Genomic DNA, 14,893 nt, shown 5'->3' on the forward strand with positions numbered 1-14,893 from the left:
GTACATAAATGAGTTTTGAAGCCAAACTAAACTGGCGTCTTTATTAACACCCCCCCCCCCCCCCCCTTAAAAACACAGCACTATTAGTTTATCAAAGTGTCTTCTATAGAAAACAGAGACACAAAAGCTACTATACTTTAAAGCTTCCATTAAGATTCCATTAGTCCATCACTAATGAATATTTGTCATTGTTTACTTAGTCTCAAAAAATACTCTATTGGTGATCTTGTGTCATCTTAAAGAGAATTAGAGAAGAGTTGAAAAGGAGAACGTTAATGTTAATGGAAGACCTTGAATGGGTTGTGTATGTGTGTGTATGTAAGCATATGTATGTGTGTTTGTTAGGTACGTGCTTGTGTTCATGTGTTATTACTATTTAAAAATTTGGCATCCTTAATACTTGGTGTGATAAAATGTACAGTAAACAAGTAAAAAAAAAAAGCAGCCCCCCCCCCCCCCCTCGTGTCTCTTTCTCTCTCAGGCCTAGACGTGAATTTTGTCCACTCAGCGGGGTCACTGAATGACATCACCGTGTTTATGTGAGGGGAGGGGAGTGCGTGGGCATTGAGGCATTTGTGTTATCTAGGCCTCCTAACCTAGCCCTTTCTGCTCTGCTGCTCTTTTGGGTGAGACAGAAGTCAAGCCTGTTTTGAGACCTCTGCCCTGAGTTGAGCCACAACTGGACAGGCCACACTAACCCCTCTCACTTAGAGGAAGACTCTGCCTGGAGCACGTTGTAAGGCCTGAAACCAATGGGACTATTTGGCCTTAGCTGTGGGGCTGATGCAATTTTTTGGGGGGCAGGTATTGAATTTGATCTCGCAATCGAAGTTCCGTTTTTTTTTTCTACCCAGGATGTTTGCTATGAGGTCATCTATCTTTTTTTCCATCTTATCTGGTGTATCAAGTATCCAGGCAGCTGAGTTGTTGTTGTTGAGTTTTGATCAACAAAGCACAAGGCAAGTCGTGGCAGATCAAACTCTCCTGCAAAAGAGACAAAAGAGGTTCTGCTGGCATGTACGTCATACACGCACACGAGTTCCCATGGTCCACTGTTGTTAAATGGTTTATACAACAGGTGGAAGTTATTTTACTTTTACAGTGAGAATATTTTAACAAAACCGTCCTCGTGACGTATACTTGTCTGACACTATTCAGTCTTCATCTGAGACCGTGACACTTTGGAAGTGGTAATTTGCACAGAAACAATTCCCTTTGCCATATTTTTAGTGGTTTGCTAAGTGTTTTTTCGCAGTTGTGAGTTATGTGATGGTGATAGTCAAAAGGGACAGCCAGCCTCCTAGACTGAGGGTGTCTAGACCAGACTTGGGCTTGGCCGACGGGTCAGACTGGCCTGTCTGTGGATTGGCAGCTATTCATAAACACACTCTCTGGTCCAGATGCTATTTCCATCCAGTCTGTTCACCACACCCTGACCTGTCACATGGACAGTGGTGTGCCCTTGGTCCCCGCGCAGCCCTCAGCCAGCGTGAGACCTCATTCAGACCAGGCTGACCGCAAATGCAGACCTAGCCCGCTGACCGGTAGTTGTCAAGCCAAGGCCAGGACATCGAGGGAAATGTCCAGTAGCTCTCATTACAAAGTACGTACAGTCACCTTCAGCCAGGGCCACTACTGCATATTCCCGCGTGGGAGCCTTTGACACAGCTGAGTCATTATAACGTCTGGACACAGAGAGCCCTGAGTGTAACAGTGAGAGATCAGCATCCAGCACGGAAAGGATAGGAATGGGTTAACAAGCAATTGGCTTTGTGTCTAGCTCTTCCGCCTCCTTCAGCACCAAGAGAGCAGTGGCCCTTAAGTCTCTCAGTGTGCTGAAACATAGTACTAGCTGGCAGTGTTGTCCCACTTTAGAGTACAAACATCACACCATCATGATGTGTCATGAGGAAATTGCACCGTGCTGTCAGGTGAAGTGCGCTGCTAAGAATGCCATCAGCCTTTGTGTCATCTGAAAGCTGGTTTGCTGCCGCGTTGTCATCAGCCAATAGTGTTGGAGAGCAGTCATGCCTAGAGGGCAGTTACATAATCCCTTGGCACTTCAAGTATGTGTACACTGGAGCAGATAGTAGACTTGAGGATCGGCATCCACCCCTGCCATAAACTGGGCCAAAGTGGTATTTTATAAATAGCGGTAGAGCGTGGGCTGCGGGGCTGGGCCGAGCTGAGCTCCGTGATGTCACTCAAACGCTACAAGACCACTCCTTGCTTAACTTCCTGTAGAAAACAATCCCTGCTTGTCTGAGACTGAGCCTCAGTGCGCGTCACTTTCTACCCCCCCCCCCCCTCCCTTGCCCTCTGGTAAGGTGCACAGGCAGACACAGACGCAGTCTATGGTTTCACAATCAATCTACAGGTTCTCAGTGATTCCCTCATCTGCCACACAGAGCAGAGCAGGGCAAGGGTTGGCATGGAGAGGAACGTAAATCATGAAGCCCACACATTTTGTGGCTAATAACGCTATGGGCAGAGGCGCATGTAATAAAGTATTGTAGTAGTGTGCCTACACAGATGAAATGAGTCATTCAAAAAAGCTATATCACTCTTCATTACAAGTGTTTTTTATTACTGACTCACATGTAGGAGACACCTGTGTAAATATTGTTATGGCCTGCTTTTAAAATAAAAATGTTTCTAAATGTTTGTACATTTATTTGTTAATGACTAATAACAGCTCATACTGCTGTAATATTTCCTTATCACATTCACACACATATTTGTTGTATATTCCATGTCTACCTCAGTCAAAAACAAATAATGTTGGGCCCTTATATTGGCGCATACATAGAAGATATTTTTGTCTTGTAGTTTTAGATGTTAAGCAGCATCGGGGTATGTTAATTCTATTTTTTTTTTACTAAATATTATTGGGTTGAATATTTACTATAAACAGTATTCCTGCTTCCCATTAAAAGCAGCCACAAAACCAGTGCAACAAGTCCCAGGATGAAGCTCAGACTCCTGTTGCTAAGTTACAGATGAGTGTTTTCCTATTTTTAGTGCTGAAGACTAGGATTCTCGTTGCAAGAATATATTTTCATTTGGAATATGATAATTGTCACAAAATGAATTGTTTCATGCCATTTTGAACTACAGTAATTAGATAATAGATTAGAGGAAGCTTAATGCAGAGCTGTCCTCTGGGGTTTGAGAGTACCTCTACAATAAGATGTTGAGGAGAGGGATTTATTAATTCATAATGACTTTTATTAAGATAGGATGCCATGCAGAATGCTTGTCTACAAATTTCACAGAGCAAGAAAAGCCGTTTTAATGATTTCGGTAACTTCTGATTCGCCCTGAAAATTCTGTGATAGGTTTTTTCTTTTGAGTATTCTGTGCAGTACAGTACTGAGTGTCTGGGTATTTTTTGCTTGCTGGCATGCGTGCACGCTTGTGTGTGCGTTTTGTTCAGTGCCCTATTGTCTGTGTCAGAGATGTCTAAGGTTGTCTGTGTGTTGGTTTGTTGCAGGTACGGTGGCGTCTTCCCCAGCCTTAACATGGCAGTGAAGCGCCGGGAACAGGCACTGCAGGACTACAAACGGTTGCAATCCAAGGTGGAGAAGTATGAAGAGAAAGAAAAAACTGGGCCTGTTATGGTCAAACTACACCAGGTACTGTGAGTTTAAAGCTTGCATCGGTGCACGTGTCGGTCCACTCCAGTGCTCCCTCTATCTGCAGAGGGGCAGAGTTCACCTGCTCTTACATGCTGCACATATTGTGAATAGGGCGCAATAAGTGGAAAAAGACACAAATGCTGACTGGATATGAACAAAAATAGTTGAGCACATGCATACTGTACATGTGCGCTCCTTCACCCACGCAAGCTACCAGGCTCTCAAGTAGTGCCTTTTCAAAAAGGCACTGCTGCACATCTACAGGCACGTAATTGAGAATTGTAGACACACACATACACACCATGAGGCCACTACAGAAGCGCACACATTCACAGATAGCGCTGCAGTGTTGCCTATGCTATTGCCTCTAACACATCCTCACATGGCGAGCCACCCACACACATTGAGAAAAGCACTGTCAGGGGAACAAAGCCTTGAAGAGGCCCCTACATCCCTGCCCTTTGAATCCCTGTGCACTTAAAGAAATGATCCTGACAAAACACGTATGCCATTTCAACTGGCGTGTGTAAAGAAAACTAATGTGAGGAGAGCGTACCTTAATGCAGCAGATAAACAATATGTTGTAATTTTAATATAGCAGCTCCCCCCTTCCCCTTAATAAAAATTCTCACCCTCTCACACATATTCATTGTGCATTCCATAACTCCATGCCTACAGTAGACTACCCACTAATACATTCACACACAGATCAGTGGTGCTGGAGTCCACTCACAGCCAAGTCTGCCCACATAACCCACTCCTCCTCACTGTGGTCGTGATTACAGCCTTTTTTTTTTTTCTTTTTTTTTTTTTTGCACTGCTTCTCCGTGGGAATTAGGCAAATATCTTTCTGAACAATAAGAAGGACACTAAAGATGGCTCCAGTGCTAAAATACTTGAAACTAACTTGTTTCTATTTGCAGGAATTTGTTGTTTTTTTTCTCGTACCCTGAAACTCTTTGCAACAGTTTTTGTGGAAGAATGTGTAAAATGATGTTTAAATTACAACATGAGCTCACATGGTGAAATAAGAGGAAGTGATAGTGACCGACGGTGACCCTTTCTTTTGTTTGCTCTCTCTCCTCCACACCCCAGGCCAGAGACGAGCTGCGACCGATCAGGGAGGACTTCGAGGCCAAGAACAAGCAGCTGCTGGACGAGATGCCCAAGTTCTACCACAGCCGCATTGACTACTTCCAGCCCAGCTTTGAGGCTCTCATCCGGGCGCAGGTTAGTGATCTCCCCCCCAGAGATGCACACACAATGAGGCACTCACGCATGCACGCACACACCCACCCCACATTGTGCTGTTACACCCTCTGAGCGTTGGTTAAACAGTGGATAAAGTGTCTGATAGAAGGGAGTGTATAATCCTGGCAGTCTGTCTCCCTCCACGCTGTCCTAATGTGATTAACCCCCAGTGACAGCCCACACTACTGTGTTTAGCCCAGGAAGGCCTCATCTGTCTGGCTCCATTGCAGCCCTGCAACTCATCCTCTAACCTGAAGCTTCTCTTAAAGCAGCTGGGCGTCTCACGTTAGCGCCATCGTGTCCCCCTCCCCCACCCCAGACCTGCCTGGCCCTCTCATTTCCTCTTTGGGACAGTCACTGGCACACTCCTAATTAGTAAACTAGATTATTGTAGACCTAATGACAATTATGGAGTTCCATGATGTACTTTGAACTTAAAATTAGCAAACTGAGCAATCAACTATTACCAAAATCTAATATTTCCTCAAATCTGAGCTCAGGTCTTTTACCTTGTTACCTGGCTTTGCACGGTGCAGGAGCTCTAATCAGTCACACTAGTACTATTTTATTCTGTCTACATTATCTTTATTCATGTAGCTCAAGCACATGAATGAGCATTTACACATGTTTACACACACGCAGCCACACGTGGGTGGCCAGTGTACCAGTGGACCTCATCCCCAGCCTTGCTGCATGTGCTTGGTTTTATCCTCCACTCCCTTCTCTCCCAGCCGCTGTTGCTGCTCAGCTCCCAGCGGCTGCAGGAAAAGGCACAAAGGCTGCCTTTGTTGTGAGCCATCAGCTTCACTAACACAAGTCCTGTCCAGCAACTGTCAGCGGGACACTTGGCCTGACCTGTCCACCTGTACAGATGTTGATGAATTGAGACATTGTCTTGATTTTTTCAGTTTTGCATTCTCTGCTGCATGTGTTCATTTAAACAAAAACAAAAAAACACCAAAGATTTCTTTCTTTGTCCTTTTCTCCATTGACTGTCTTTGTTTTCTGAAACAGTGGTCACACAGTGTTTAAGGTCTTACTGGATAGGATGCAACATAAATTATTCATTATTTTGTAGGCTAAGAGGTCAAAGTGTAACTTCTCTGTATAAATATTAAGCAGCTCAAACTATGGTATGTTAAAATGCCCAGACAGAAGTCATGTAATTTAAAGCTCTGCTTTACCCAGAGACTCCTTTTTGTACCGTAGGTGGTCACAGTTGTGCGAGGCTGCGTTTACTCCTCGTGGTGACTAGACTAATTGTAATAGTAGAGTGTCTTTGCTACAGAGGGCACTCAGACACTGATCTGGTATACATTATCATCACTGGTCATATGGACATTTCCGATGGCCCTTTCAACAAGCCATTTTGGAAAAAAAAAATATCCGCTTTACCCCCACAAACAGCAGTAACCCAATACTTATGGCCCACTCATGTGGTTTAGGTGGCAAATATTGGTATAAACACACAGAGGTCTCTCAGACTGAGCACTTAAAAAGGCTTGTACCAGGTGGTTTAGTTAGTTGACTTTTTTCCTTTTGTCTGACAGTGTCAAATCTGCTCTCGACAAGAGTGTGACACAAGTTATTTTTATATAAGATGGATGATTCTCAGTTTATTTCCAGCTTGACCCAGCTCTTCTTCTATCATGTCCCATAGCAAATCAGTAAGCATTTCTCCCACTGGTTTCTTGGTTGGTCTTGGTGTTTCGGCCTACAATAGGACACACGTGCAATTTCAGAGAAGCCAACCATGCCCCCTTAAGAGCATAGTATCGCATGCATCGTTGCATGAATAAATATTGAGATGTGTGTGTGGGTTTCAAGGGGTTGTATTTCCCAGTACTTTCATTCTCTGCCTACTCTTCTGGAGTCTTGTAATGTGATTAAAGTCTATTAATCATCAAAGCAACTCTCTAGGGAGCCTGACTCATGAACTAAGGGGAAGAAGCAGGGGTGGGAAGTGTCAAGAAAGCTTTCAGTGAACACTCTCTATCTCTTGTTCAGATTGGAAGAGAAAAGCAGGGTCACTACCCACTGAAGTGCTGGGTTTTTGGGGCTTTGTCGGAGTTGTTTGATATCTGTGGGCTCCCTCTTCTCCTCTCGAATCACTTCTCATTAGCGGGGTTGAAGAGGTATGAGACCAGCAGCTTCAGACTAGTGTAAGTAAAAGCAAGGTTAGATTGTGCAAGTGGAGCAGAGCAGAGTTTGGATATGAATTTGTTGGGACTTCTTCCTGAGAGGCATCTAAGAAAGGTCTGTGGACGGATTGACCCTGTTGAGTCTCTATCAGAGGACAGACAGGACTATTTTTCCTGTCATCTCAGACTAACTCTTTTTCTTTTTCCCACCTGCCCCTCCAGGTCGTCTATTTCACCGAAATGTACAAGATCTTCAGCGAGTTAACAGACCAGATCGACCAGGCAGGGCTGACTGATGCGCAGAGGGAGAGGGAGACCGAGGCCAAGCTCAGCGAGTTGCGTGCTCTGTCCATTGTCGCCGACGACTGAGGGAGGAAAGCCGAAAAACCGGGAAGGGCTCCTTTCATGCCTCTCTGAATGGATTGCACTCTTTTCAGGCTCCTTCGCTCAGTTCAAACGGACAGCAATGGCCTTAACCTGATTATCAGATTGTTTCCTTGTGGCCTCATCACCCCCTGTTCCTCTTGCACTACACTCCCATGTTTCATTCTCTCTGCAGAGACTCAACTCAAAGCAGCTGAAATGCCACATTAACTAAGCCATCAGCCAAGTGCAACATTATAAGCCAATATGTTGTTTTTTTTTTTTTAGTAAAGGAATCAAACCATTCCCGTCAGAGCTAATTAACAGGTTACACTTCTTGGTTTCAGAGATGTCTATAAGCATTTGTTTCTAAAGCAGGAAATGAGCAAGGAAATGTTTTTATTAGTCACATCTGCAACGTTACCAACAATCTGTGAAAACGTTTTTATTACCCAAGTTTGAAAAGAACAACACTACAGACTGAATGTTACGTAATGGACTGTAGGTTACCGGCAAGAAAATGTATTTCTGTATTCTGGCCTTTGCTGGTTATCTCTAAGTTTAGCTCAGTGCCATGTTGTGTGTGAGGGCTTTTTTAATCGGAGTTTACAGGGTGATATTGATGACATCACCTCTGCATATTGTGCCTACATTGTCTTCACTGTGGATGTAACATGAGAACTAACTTGAGTGAAGTGACATTGTGCCTGTGCAGCGGCGCTGAAAGGTCGACCACTTGGGCTGGGAAGAGAACAAGTGGAAGTCCAATGACTGTCCAAAACAAAGGCTGGTGCTCCCTCTAGTGGTAAATATTGATCATGACACGCCTTTTCCTTTTATGCATAGCATCCATCCTTTGTTGTTTTGTTGGTGGTTCCGTTTGTTAGCAAAGAACCTCACACATTGTTGGCACTATAGACAAAGTCCTGTCTCTGTACTCTCTATACCAGGGTTGGAAGCTAACTTTTTTCTGGCTTTTCTTGATTTCGGACCAAATCATACTGTCATTGCACTCCTTTGTTTCCACCGTCATCAGATACGGCCTCAGTATGATAAACACACTCTGGTTAATGGGACTACATAGTGACGTGCACACATTGGTTGCTCCCATGTCATTTTTAAAACTGTCATACCAAGAAGTTGACTATTTATTCTTTGACATATTTTAAGATTATTGAAACAAATGCTTAGTTGATAGTCTTTGTGTTGGAGTTACACGTCTGTATTAATGAAGGTTTTTCTAAATAACGAAGAGTTTAAGTGATAGAATTTGTTTAACACATTAGAGTGGGTTTTAATTTAGGTTTTTGAAATGTATTAACACTACAATCTGTTAAATGACAATGTTTTCAGCCATCATCTCGATGTATAGTCAATTATGAAATAAATTAACTGTGTGACAAGCGACCACGGTGTCCTTGGATGGATTTCAGTTCGGATATCCGCTGCATATTTCTGAGAGTGAGTGCAGGAGTTGTCGCAGAATTTAAATCACACAAAGAATCATCAATTGCTAATTTTTATTTCTGTTCTATTTTATTTAACTGCAATTAGTCAGTAGTGTCCTGTCAAAAAATCTCAATATAAGCAGTATGTACAGTTCAGCCCCCTTTTTATTTGTACAAATCATTTCTGATTGAGATCCTCATTAATATGAATAGTAACAGTTAACGTCTGCTGAAGGATTACATGCTCACACTGGATTATGAAATCTCTCAGAACCAATTAGAGAAATACTCGAGCATCGAGCTACGATCAAAGATGATAACAAGAAGCTTATGTCATGGTGATACAAGGGCCCAACCATAAAAATACAAACCTACAGTTAATGCAAGTCCTACGAGCAACATCGTAACAATGTCCCTTTTAATAATCCTTGCATGGGACGAGAACAGAGCAGTGTGAATTTAATGTCTAACTAAACGTCTCTGCAGGTTGCTCCTTAATAACTTTGTGATTTTCATCGCTACATCAAGACAATAATTTATCAGTAAAATCTCCCAGTGAATCACAACTCTAATTTAGTGAAACATAACAGTGGGATTGGAATTTTAAAAAAAGAAGTTTGGTCCCATTCTGTTACTTTTCACGTGGAGTTAATACATTACACAAATGTGCAAGAGCTGGACGTGAATTCAAACTTCTTTGATGCAAAATACCAGTATTCCAAAATATATACATTGTATATTTTAAAATAAGGCACTGCTGGACGTATAGGATTTAAATTCCATCTGTTGTGTGTGAATTACTGTCGTTCAAATGGCCGTCTTGCTGTACATGTTTGATATTTGTTCCTGAAAGACTCTCCGGATGTCGGCACGTCTACTTTTCAACGTGGGGGTGAGGAGGCCGTTGGCGATGCTGAACGTCTCTGAATGCAAGTAAAGGTCCTTCACCTGAAGGGAGAGAAGAACACAAAACAATAAGTCGGTGATGGGAGGTTTGTAGCCCGCAAATTCTAACAACCAGTTTCAGCAGAGGCTCCTCACTTGTTCAAAGGACTTCAGACCTGCCTCCTTCCCCACAGCTCTCATGTCCTCTAATACTGCACTCTTTAAATCCTGTTGGAAGATAAATAAGTGTCAATTTTAAGTGTACTTGTACCGTTACTTAATGAAATTGGGTGTTAGATTACTTACCGGATTCTGGCACAGCTCTTCATAGGATCCCACGAATCCTCGCTCTTTTGCCCAGTCAACAAACACCTCGGGGTCAGGCACGACTATGCCTATGAGATAAGACTGGTGACATCAAACACAAGAGAAAATCAAATTTAACTCAAACCACAGCAAATGTTTACAATCTATATCAGCTGAACATGAATCACGTTGTACCTGTAAACTATCTCCGTGCACAAACACCTGTAGCACGGGAACACAACGCATGTAGACATTTTCTATCTTCTCTGGAGCGATGTACTCGCCCTGGGACAACTTGAAGATGTGCTTCTTCCTGTCAATGATGCGTAGCGTCCCATTCTGCCAGAGGAAACATTTGCTCACTCACAGGATATTGAAAGATGATGTTTGTCATCTGTAGACTGATTATGGTGTCTACATCTTACTGGAAGCCACTGGCCCACGTCCCCGCTGTGCAGCCAGCCGTCACTGTCCAAGGCTTCGGCCGTCCTCTCTGGGTCCTTCAGGTAGCCTTTGAACACACTGGGGCCACTAATGCAGATCTAACAGGACAAAGCAATGAGACGTGTCAGCAGGCACCAGACTGTAGTATAATAATAATAATAATAATAATATTGAGCGAGACCACTCAATGTACGTCCACTACAGGTGCCTATTTTTGCCTTTGACAGGCTCAGATTGTTATTCTAAGTGCTGACAATATGGGAAGGATCCCTACAGAGATGGACCTTTTTGTGAAAGATTAAGCTCCTTTGTGTTTTACCAGACACAGCCCGAAATCATTAACACCAGCCCCACCAGACTCCATTTAAATAAACAGTAATTTTCGTGTGTAAAGAGCCAGAATAGTTTCACATCTAAAGGGTTGAATTAACATGTACTTTAAACAAACCAGAGTTGGTGGTTGTTGGAACAGTGGAAAGATAAACCAAGACAGTTTTGTGAGTTTGTTTTTATGATGATGTTTAAGTGGAGTCTGGTGGGATTGGTGATGGCGTTTTCGGGGCTGTGTCTGGTTAAACAAAAAATGATCTTGGATCCTCTCAGTGGCAAAGACAAGTCCTTTAGTGGACATGAAAGACGGTTTGTTCATGCCCGGAGTGGTTACATTACAGCCTGTTTCTCTGCTGCCGGCTGCAGCACTAGAACAATTTCGCTTTGACACAAACTTCCCCCTTAAGAGTATCTTACCTCTCCATCGCCGTTCTTAGCGTAGTAGTTCATATCAGGGATGTCTACCAGCTTCACCTTGGCACAGGGCAGGGGAGCACCTACATGACCTGACAAAGACACATCCAGGATTAACCAGCACAGGCACAACAGCACAAGCAACTTAGAGGAAATAAAGTGAAGCATCAAAGTTTGTCTTACCTGCACTCCAGTCTCCAGGCATGGAGAAAGTGCAGCCTGCTGTGCACTCTGTCTGGCCGTAACCCTCAAAGATCAGACAGCCCAGAGTGGCTCTGAGGAAGGACAGCACTGTGGGGGAGATGGGTGCTGAAGCAGTCAGGGCGAACCGCAGATTACCTCCTAAACTGGCCTGAAACACAAGTCATGAATTATTAATGCAAAACAGTTCAAATCCAATCAAATTGTGTGTGCAAGCAAAATTCCATTTCAACAGCATTTTCAACCTTGACCATATTTTCCCATCTGCATTGACCATACCAAGCCAAAATCTTTCAGTGCGTGCTTCTCCAATACACTCCTCCAGGACCAATATGCTCTGGGTGTTTTTGGCATTGATTGCTGGAATAGTTGTGTTTGTCTTGTAAAGTTTGGATAGAAATTTGTTGACTAGGGCTTCTGGTCTACATGTACCACTGTGTGAAGTACTAAGAAATATGAATAGTGTCAACTGTGGAGTCCTGGACCAACAGAAAATATGTCATTTTTGAGGGCTGATATCTGACGAGGCCCCTGTTTCTGTTATGTAGGTCTTTACTGGAGACCTTTAGAGATGAAACTGTTAATAACCCGGGAAATAACAATCCAGGAGCAACTGACCTGAATCCTGTTGAACACCAGTTTGTCCCACAGACTGTTGTTACGTACAACTCCACTGCTGAGCTCCGCCTGCTTTCTCCTCACAGCGTAGTGAAGCAAAGCCCGTCGCAACGGAGAGGTCACAGATCCCAGGATCTTTATTGAAATCATTGAAAATGGACAAAAACAGAAACGAGGTTTAAAATACAGCCAACAAAGAATTATAGTTAAATGCTAGCTAAGTATGTTCATGGAAGTGTGATGCATTTACTTGAGGAAAAAAAATTGCCTTGGCTCTGAAATAACAAGATTATTATCTCCGAATTCTGAGAGAAGTTTTCATGAAAATAAGTCTGTTCTTATTTTTCTGGATTGACGTGATAAAATTGTAAATTTGTGGGGTTTTTTCATTATTATTTTACTTTCCCATTCTTTTTACCTCCGCCAAGGAGGTTATGTTTTCGCCGGCGTTGGTCTGTTTGTCTGTCTGTTTGTTTGTCTGCAAAATAACTCCAAAAGTTCTGTACGGATTTTGATGAAATTTTCAGGAAAGGTTGATAATGGGACAAGGAACAGATGATCGGTTGAAGCGAAGTGGATAAAATAATAAAATGGCAGGAAATCCCAGCTGCTTGGTGGAGGTCTGTGCTCTCCAAGTGCTCTAGTTTTTAATGATTTGTAATGGTATTACTATGTCATAAAATTTCTTAAAATGCAAATAAATAAAATATAATACAAATAATAATAATGAAAATCCCCATTTTTCCTAATTAAAGGGATACTTTGTGGATTTTCAGCCAGGTCTGTGTCACCATGGTGTGGAGAGAGAAGATGATGCAGATGAATGGTGTTAAGGCGTTCCCCATGCTGGAGCTCGTCCACCGGCCAAAATCCAGTGGTCAAGGCAAAGTGACATGTTTAAAGGCGCTGTATGTAAGAATGTAGCCAAAACAGTTACTGCACTCAAATTCAAAATACTGCCGCGAGTCGTGTCCGCCCCCCCTCCCCTACAGATTCGAGGTTGCTGGACAGCGGCACGCTGGAGACTGATTTGTTTGCCCACAGGCGGCTGCCGTGACAGGGCCCGTCGCCGCGTCCTTGATCTTCGGTTTTCCAGTGGGCCGTTCGAGCAAGTCCGGCTTCTCTGCTGCTAACGCTGCTGCCGGGATACAGCTGAGGAGCCGGCTGCTAATGCTATGTCCCGGGACACTGCTAATGCTGCTTGCCGTGCTGCTGTAGCTCAGTCATAACTTTAACTGATGCTGAGACTCTACTGACTGCGTGACTGGTAGACGGCGGTGGGTGGCGCAACAGGCCAAAACACAAATTCAAAACATAAATATGATTTGCGGACCGTAAAAAAATTTTTTAAATGTGAATATTCTGGCTGTACTATTGTTGTTGGTGAGATCAGTATGTTATATGAACATTATTCCTTAGTCTCTGACATATTAGGAGGATTTTACGACTATTTGCTTTAGATTTCTTACATATAGCTCCTTTAATGTCATCAGTAGATTTTTGCACAGGGGCCACCTCAACACCATTCATCTGCACAGCCTCCCCACACCATGGTGACACAGAGCTGGTTGAAAATCAGCAAAGTATCCCTTTAAGGAGATTATCAGAATCAGAATCAGAAATACTTTATTGATCCCCGAGGGGAAATTATTTAAAAATATATTATATATTTAAAAATATATATTGTTAATTCAGATAAAAATTTGCAGATTGATTTTTTTTCTCAAGTGAATGACAAGACCTGAATGTATTTACTGACCTTGTCATAGATGCGATTGAGTAAACGAGGCACAACAGGAAAGAAGGTTGGTTTGAGCATTTTAATGTCGTCCATGAGAAGAGAAATGTCTCCCTGGTAGAACCCTACTCTGGCCCCGTGGCAGAACATCGAGACCTGTGACAGAAACACTTAATTTAGGGTTTACACACAAGCACACACTCCAACAGCAACAACAAAAACAGTCTGAGAAGTAGATAAACTACCTGAATCATCCTCTCAAACATGTGGGCAAGGGGCAGGTAAGAGATCGACACATCCTCTTGTCGGATCACAAACGAACCCTGAGAAAGAAAACAAGAAATAAAGTGAGCAAAGCACAGGGGAGAGATTAAGTTCAGGTAGAAGGCATACGGTGAAGCCTCGGAGGCAATCAAACATGCTGTATGGCTTTTTCAACAGCAGTTAGATAGCACAATCTTTATACGGGGGCAATTAGTTAAAGTACCTCGCAGCGACAGGGGCAATCAAACAGCCAATTAATCATACCATTAGACACAGCAGGGAAAGGGACAGTTCTGAGATACAGACACACAGGCAGATGGGAAGTGATCGTAGCTGCGAGGCTGTTCTCAATTAGACAAGGAGGTGGAAGAGTAGACAGACCTCCAGGATCTTAATGACAGAGGAAGTGTTGGAGGCGATGTTGCCGTGGGTGATCATGGCTCCCTTGGGCTTCCCTGGATAAATAAACAAGACATTATTGCTGTGCCCTGTGCAGCAAGAGGAAACTGCAGCGGTGCCATAAAGAGAGGTTGTTAGTGGGCACTGAAGGACACTTCTCTAATGATGTGAGTGAAGGATAATTACGCTGAGACGTATGAAATCAGACGGTACCTGTGGTTCCACTGGTGAAGCAAACCACGGCCAGATCCTGAGGCTGGGGCGGCTACAGCAGGCAGCAATAAAACATGAGAATATGACAACAGGCTTCCTCCACTCTTAATTAAAGTCCTGTTTACAAGTGAGTGTTAATGACATCTTATGGGACAGGAGCAACGGTAAAACTGTCATCCCAGCATTTAGAGGGGGATTAACTATTTACTGTAACCAGTTTGATGCGGTGATGTAGCAGCT

General features: G+C 43.3%; 2 protein-coding genes across 2 annotated transcripts in view; one reads left to right on the top strand and one right to left on the bottom strand.

The window, feature by feature from the left end:
* Positions 1-8,800, top strand: part of bin3 (bridging integrator 3) — a 31,238-nt gene extending 22,438 nt beyond the window's left edge. Inside the window, exons 7-9 of the mRNA XM_033618789.2 lie at positions 3,494-3,635; positions 4,734-4,868; positions 7,253-8,800. Of these exons, the coding sequence (XP_033474680.1) occupies positions 3,494-3,635; positions 4,734-4,868; positions 7,253-7,399 (424 nt within the window). The 3' untranslated portion in view covers positions 7,400-8,800. The remainder of the gene's footprint in view (positions 1-3,493; positions 3,636-4,733; positions 4,869-7,252) is intronic.
* A 107-nt stretch (positions 8,801-8,907) lies between these two features.
* acsl2 (acyl-CoA synthetase long chain family member 2) overlaps positions 8,908-14,893 on the bottom strand; it is a 21,107-nt gene continuing 15,121 nt past the window's right edge. The window contains exons 9-20 of the mRNA XM_033618787.2: positions 14,654-14,705; positions 14,423-14,496; positions 14,023-14,100; positions 13,799-13,933; positions 12,040-12,174; positions 11,404-11,572; positions 11,224-11,312; positions 10,458-10,574; positions 10,228-10,371; positions 10,033-10,134; positions 9,883-9,954; positions 8,908-9,789 (exon numbers count right to left, since the gene is read on the bottom strand). Coding sequence (XP_033474678.1) covers positions 9,649-9,789; positions 9,883-9,954; positions 10,033-10,134; positions 10,228-10,371; positions 10,458-10,574; positions 11,224-11,312; positions 11,404-11,572; positions 12,040-12,174; positions 13,799-13,933; positions 14,023-14,100; positions 14,423-14,496; positions 14,654-14,705 — 1,308 coding nt within the window. The 3' untranslated portion in view covers positions 8,908-9,648. The remainder of the gene's footprint in view (positions 9,790-9,882; positions 9,955-10,032; positions 10,135-10,227; positions 10,372-10,457; positions 10,575-11,223; positions 11,313-11,403; positions 11,573-12,039; positions 12,175-13,798; positions 13,934-14,022; positions 14,101-14,422; positions 14,497-14,653; positions 14,706-14,893) is intronic.

Source organism: Epinephelus lanceolatus, chromosome 9 (genome assembly GCF_041903045.1).
Source record: "Epinephelus lanceolatus isolate andai-2023 chromosome 9, ASM4190304v1, whole genome shotgun sequence".
NCBI classification, from domain to species: Eukaryota; Metazoa; Chordata; class Actinopteri; order Perciformes; family Serranidae; genus Epinephelus; species Epinephelus lanceolatus.